A 7,026-nucleotide genomic window follows, 5' to 3' on the forward strand; every position below is an offset into this window, starting at 1 on the left:
CTGAGATGAGGACAATGTATCTGAGGTAATCGCGTTGTTTCTGAGATGAGGACAATGTATCTGAGGTAATCGCGTTGTTTCTGAGATGAGGACAATGTATCTGAGGTAATCGCGTTGTCTCTGAGATGAGGACAATGTATCTGAGGTAATCGCGTTGTCTCTGAGATGAGGACAATGTATCTGAGGTAATCGCGTTGTTTCTGAGATAAGGACAATGTATCTGAGGTAATCGCGTTGTCTCTGAGATGGTGAAGCTATCTCTGAGGTGATGACTTTCGGTTGTGACGTTGTCTCTGAAGTGAAAATGATGTCTCTATAAAGATGATGATGGTGATGATGGTGATGATGATGATGATGATGATAATGATGATGTCGTCTTTGAAGTGATGACGTGAGATAATTATGTTGTCTTTGAGGTGATGACGAGAGGTGATCATATTGTCTCTGGGGAGATGACGTGACGATGTCTCTGAGGTAATGACATGATATCGTCTCTTAGGCGGTGACATTGTATCTGGGGTTTGATGACAGTTTTCTCTGCTGTGGTCATGTTGTCGCTGCCTGAGATGATGCCGTTGTCTCTCAGGTGATGATGTTATTTCTGAGGTGTTGCCGTGAGCTGGTGACGTTGTAGCTAGGTGGTGACTTCGGATCGAGGTGACATTGCCTCTGAGGTGAAGATGTTACGTTGTCTCTAAGGTGGTGACATTGTTTGTGTGCGTGCGGTGGAATTGTCTCTGAGATGATGACGCTGTGTCTTAGGTCGTGACGTTATATCTGACAAGATGACGCTGTCTCTGAGGTGATGACGTAAGGTGGCAATGTTTTCTCTGGGGATTGTGACTTGTCTCTAGGGTAGTGAAGTTGACGTTCATTGGCGGTGGGTGGGTCAAAATTTGAGTGGGGCTTAGGTTCCTTCCACTTCTTTACCACAAAATAACAAGTAATAATAACTTAACAGTGATGATTTTTTTTTTACACTCACAGTGAGCCACGAAATTCTAAGAACTGTTCAAACGAGAAGTCAACTTTGTCCTCCATCTATTTGTTCTAAGCTACATTATTCTGGAAGGTGGACACGAGATTACTATTAAATCTCAGTGGCACAACCACAAGCACAAACGTGTACAGACAGCAATTCAAACATATTCCGTCTATGAACTGGATAAGGCCGTGTAGGAACGCACTCAACAAAGGTCCAATGAGCGCATAGGTAACTGTGTCAGAAGGGGATGGGGGGGGGGGGGGGTCTTGTAAACTTTCATCCCATTGTCAGGGCAAGGAGAGCATGAGCTCTCAGTAAAGTTTTCTTTTTTTTTTTAATCTTCTGCCTTTTTACATGAAAAGTTTCATTAAGGAGAGGCCTTGGGAACGCTAACCCTTTGCTGAGCCCTAAAGACAATTGATTAGCTGTTAGGTTACAACAGTTGCAAGCGGTGACAACAGTGATTGGATAAACGAGCAAGCCGCCAAGTTCATAACTGTGTATTCATTGCGTGCGATCATAGCGGTTTCAACTGCTTATTTCGTTAGCCCAATTAAGAAACGTTCATTTACAAGTACTAAGTGATAGAGTTAGGATTTTGTTTGTTTGTTTGTTTGTTTGTTGTTGTTGTTGTTTTTTGTTGTTGTTGTTGTTTGTTGTTTTTTTTGGGGGGGAGTACTCAAGCCTGTAGCACTGATGACGTTGTCTCTGAGGTGTTGAGTTGTCTGTGCGGTGGTGAGACTGTCTCTGAGGTGTTGAGTTTCTGTGCGGTGGTGAGACTGTCTCTTGTGAGTTCACGTTGGGTTAGTGTAATCCTGGACGAGTCAAATGTACAGAGAATTGAATGTACATGTACTTATGGTACAAATAGAGGGAAACTTCTGTCAGATAGACAGTCAGAGAGACAGTCAGATAGACAGTCAGAGAGACAGTCAGATAGACAGTCAGAGAGACAGTCAGATAGACAGTCAGAGAGACAGTTAGATAGACAGTCAGAGAGACAGTCAGATAGACAGTCAGAGAGACTGTCGTACTTTAAATGAAGTAGGTTCACAGATTAATAGATTAACAACAACCCTCCCCCAACCACACACACGCACCATGAAACACTCGTCCTCTCTATATTTTAGATATTTTAAACTATCTTTTGTATACACTATTGAGGGATAGAGACGCTTAAAATGAAGAGACAAAAAGACAAAGTGAGAGAAAGAGCGACAAGAGAGACACACACATAGAGAGGGAGAGGGAAAGGGAGAGAGAGAGAGAGAGGGAGAGAGAGAGAGAGATAGAGAGAGAGAGCGAGAGAGGGAGAGAGAGGGGGGACAGAGTGAGAGAGAAAGAGAGAGAAAGAGAGAGAGGGAGAGGGAGAGAGAGAGAGAAAAGAGAGAGAGAGAGAGAGAGAGAGAGAGAGAGAGAGAGAGAGAGAGAATAAAGGAAAGAAGAACAAACAAACAGACACACAAACAGACGTACAGCGCCATGTAAAAGCTATCATTTTGCACGCAGGCAGGTCTATTAACCCTTTCCCTTCTGAGTTGTTTTCATCCACCTTTGTACAGGCAAGATAAATGATCATTTTAAACACGCACAAAAGATACCTTTACATACTTCCCCTTATTTAAGAATATGCAACGTTTCATGTTGCAACTGCATGATCTCCTAAACTGTCCTCTGCACACCAGTAGGAAAACGGCAGTGAACCAGTTTGGGAAATCACATGCGAGTGTAAACGTCTTTGTAGCAGCGAAGTTGTTAAAATCTTTTCAACTTGAACAAAGTTGTTTGTCGCTTTCTCCAAAGCTTGAAAGTTGCGCTGTACATAAGTCCGCTTTCTGTTATATGTATCAACCAGGAAGTAGCCTAACGTCAATGGGATACTCTATTTATAGCATAACGTATTCAGTTCCATACACACTCCCAGTCCATTCGCCACCGTTCCTTGCCCGACTGCGAACCGAGCGTCCCTTCTGCAGAAACAGAACAAGATCACCCGTAAGTACGCCTTTAAGAGGAACTTGTTGAAATACGTTGATGAAGAGGGGGGGGGGGGCTGCCTAGTTTGTCACAGGCCCAGTTTGTCACAATTTCATTTAAGTATTTGTTTATTGATGACTGTAATAATTACAGCACTTTAACGCTGTTGTTGTAACTTCAGTTTTTTTAATTCTCTACCTCCAAATTGGTGGTGTAGAGATAGTCCCTCCAAAATGTCAATTCAGCCTATTTTTGTATGCATATCAATGCTAATTACAGTGTAAACTTTCAACAATGAATGTTCTTTCGTTAAAAACAATTGAAAAAAAAATCAATTCATACAATCAATCAATCATTCATTAATTTTTTACAACTCTTTTTGAGAGTGTCAGTGATAACTTCCATCATGCAGGGCACAGTGGAGCCTGTGACAAACTGGCATGTTTCACAGATCTAGTTACTAATAGTACTGTTCTGACAGGAAAAGTAGCTGTCTGTTATCTATCTAGCTATCCGTCTATCGCTATCTAATCTGTCTATGTATTATCGCTCTATCTCATTATATAAAGGTATGTATCCTCCTATCGGTATAATATATTCTATCTAATATCTATCCACATTCCACGTAATTTATTCACCTGTACTCACCTGTTAGGGCTAGTTCCGTGGCTGCGAGGGGAATCGGGGAAGAGCAACTTGTGTTTTACTAATAATAATAATAATAATAGATAGCATTTGTATAGCGCATATCCCCGCTCAGCAGCAGGCTCTATGCGCTTTACACTATATTATTACCCCAGCAGACCATAGAACACTCCGAAACATTCTCAGCTTCCCGGGAAGCATACAGTGCGAGCAGCCGATTAAGCGCTCAAACACTAACAAACTGACAAGATCTTTCGCTGTCTATAGCCGGGTACCCATTCCCACCTGGGTGAAGTGAGGAAAATTCGTGTAAAGTGCCTTTCCCAAGGACACAACGTATTTTTTACGTACATGTATTTTATCTCTTTGTTACAGCTTATCTTGGTGTAACCGTCTACAGTTTTGAATACAGCTAGACCAGATAACTATGCTACATATCGTCTCGATTTCAAAGTTAAAAAAGGGTTGTTTTGATCAAAGACTCAACTTCACGAAATATTACTTTCGCTCACACTGTTGTTGTGAGGTTATATTTAAATGTAATTCACGAAAGGCTTTAGCTGCATCTTGATTAAATTGTTTGCAAAATGATACAAGTTCTTGTTATTGTAGTCTCTGGACTTAGCCTAATCGTCCGCAGACAGTGGGACCTGTGGGCCTCTACATTTCAAAAAAGAGAATAACAGTGTCTTTCAAACAAGTCGCCATTCTGTACAATGTACAGTGACTGTTCAGTGTATAGGTCAGGTCTAGCAGCTGTGACGTCAGATGCACAATGCAGCGAGTGGCCTTGATACATGTACATGACTTCAGATTCAAAATCGACAAACTTCAAAGGGATTTTGTGTCCTAACTCCCCTCTCCTAGTTCTGACTTTGAGGGATATATATATATATATATATATATATATATATATATATATATATATATATATATATATATATATATATATATATACAAGATAAGTTAAAACTGACAGTTGTTCGTCCTCTTTGTGATAGCAAAATTATGCTACATGATGCAGTCTCATTAAAAATATTTACTTTCAATGATCTTCTAAATCCAGCGAGAAAATGAGTCATACGCGAGTTACTTAGGTAATTTTGATACGCTGGCTCCAAATTTGATAGTATTTTTGCGATAGAACGTAGCGTGCAATAAGTTGATAAACCAGATTCTCATCGCCCGCGGGCCGCATCGATATCATGGCCAATGCCATCAAGATGGGGTATTCGCTTAGCACAGTCGCTGTTCCGTGAATGAATTGTTTTCCTGTTTTTAAAAATAAAGTCGATACTCGCTGTTCCCCGGTCCTCTGGGGTGGGGATGGGGGAAAGGGGTGGCAAAAACCGTCAAATGCGGCCTACGTCATATGGCTGGGCAGGTACCGGTACCCAGTAAGGCTGCGATTATAGGGGTAATTTGATACCCTGGAAATACCATCGCTATTGAAAAAAAAATACCCGACGGGGCACCCGACATTCCAATTATCATAATATGTGAGACATCGTGGTGAGATCAGGCGCTCGTCAAAACAATGAAATCCTAGAAATAGCAATTTTTGGCCAGCTGGGACATTGTTTTCCCAATTATTTTTTTTTTAGCTCAAAACCTTGTATGTCCATTCAAAAATACTTTTATGCGTGGATTTTATGGAAAACGTTAATTGAAGGCAAAAAAAATAAGTAAATTTGCAGTTTCCAAGGACTCTAAAGCTATGGAAATCACCAAATTTTTGCTGCCATTTTCTCACTAATTTTACCTCTGTAACCAGGCTACCCCCTCCACATTCTATTGCCAATATCTCGACTTCTATTCAAGACAAATTGATATTTTTTCTATGAAAGCAAAACAAATGAATAACCTTTTAGATGATACCAATAACTCTATAAGCCTTAAAACTGACGAACGCCTGATTCCGCCGCGTTGTGACACATATGGTGTTTTTGTACTGCTCTGACTTTTGTATGTTTTTGTTTTTGTAAAGTGTTTTACGGCGCTCGCAACTACATAAGGTCATACGAGCGCGCGGGACACACCTAATATTTTCAGTTGGTAGGAAATTTTGAATTTTGCCCGGGTGGCAGCCGAAGCCTACTCTTATCGATTTTAGACCACCAACGGATCTTTAACGTGCGCAACTTGCACACGGGCCCTCCGAGATTTTTCGCCCTTGTCCGAGAAGGCTAGGTGTAGATCTTTCCTACCAGAGGATCAGGGGTGTGGCAGAAAGACAGCAGTTAGGAGGAGTAAAGGAGTAGCAGTAGAAAGGCTGCAGAAAGAGTCAGGAGCCCAGAGGAGGGGGCAAAGGAGGTGAGGGGGGTGGGGGCAGAAAGTGAAAATGTAAGCAGACAACAGAACATTACTAAGAGCAGGAAAGGAGGTGAAAGGAGACAGAATGAGAGGCCAACACCTTAACCTCTAGGCCACGAGAGCCCCCCTGCTCTGACTGCTTGCCATTTCAATTGGGTGTTTTCCCTTCAAATACTTTAAGAGGTTTGAAGTTGAAGACCCGTCAACTTTTATTTTGCTGTTATGCTTTTGCAGACGTTACAAGAGGCGCTTTTTTCGTCTTTTATTATTTTCTCAAAGTAATCCCAGGAGTATGACTTTCTTTGAGACATCTTGATAGAAACTGTGCTAAAAGGACAAAGCCAAAGCTATTTAAGCTATCTTACTTCACATAATTTTTAGAAATTTTCCGCGTCTCCGTTGGATTCTTAGAACTGCACACAAGTTGCTTTCATATATAAAGACACCGAAATTAAAACAATAGGCCTAGTCCTACCAAAGTATCGGATTGCTTCTTGGAAACTTTCTAATAACATGCCCAAATGTGGCCTTGTTTGTTGTCTGCTGGTTTCCAGGGAAAAGAGTTACGAGTAGTGGTGGGCACTAGTCAATATTGGCCAATATAGAGTACTGTATTGACTTACAGAGCTCAGTATCGATAGGTAATCAGTACTTAAAAAGGTTGGAACGAAGGGGCTTACTGTAAGTGCATTTGCATAGCATTAACGAAGGGGAGTAGAAAACCCGTGTACCCGACACCAATACCTGGGTAGCCGATTTTGAGCTCTTTACCCGGGTACCCGGGTATCCAGGTACTCGCCCAGCCCTAGTACCCAGTACCGGAACTCCCGGTTCTACCGGAAGAGTTGTCAGTGCCGGCACCAGGCCTCCAGTACCGGATCTGGGAAGGACCCGACACCAACGGTTTTTTACCGGGCCACGGGAAGTGTGCAGTGTGTGGGCCTTGGCCTGGCAGACACACAGTCTCTGACCTCTCGTCCTGGTGTCACTCTCAATAAAGGCACTGGCGGTTCTCTCGAGAACAAGGAAGAAGAAGAAATTCGAGAACTGGCGGTTCTCGGCACTCAGTGCCAGGAAAGGACCGGCACTGGTTTCGCCGGTACCGC

At 42.2% G+C, this 7,026-nt stretch overlaps 1 protein-coding gene across 1 annotated transcript in view; it reads left to right on the top strand.

The window, feature by feature from the left end:
* Nucleotides 1-4,812: 4,812 nt before the first annotated feature.
* LOC101849877 overlaps nt 4,813-7,026 on the top strand; it is a gene marked incomplete in the record, with an annotated part of 50,180 nt that continues 47,966 nt past the window's right edge. Inside the window, 2 exon segments of the mRNA XM_005107137.2 lie at nt 4,813-4,835; nt 6,712-7,019. Coding sequence (XP_005107194.2) covers nt 4,813-4,835; nt 6,712-7,019 — 331 coding nt within the window.

This window comes from Aplysia californica, unplaced genomic scaffold, assembly GCF_000002075.1.
Source record: "Aplysia californica isolate F4 #8 unplaced genomic scaffold, AplCal3.0 scaffold00578, whole genome shotgun sequence".
In the NCBI taxonomy this organism is placed as follows: Eukaryota; Metazoa; Mollusca; class Gastropoda; order Aplysiida; family Aplysiidae; genus Aplysia; species Aplysia californica.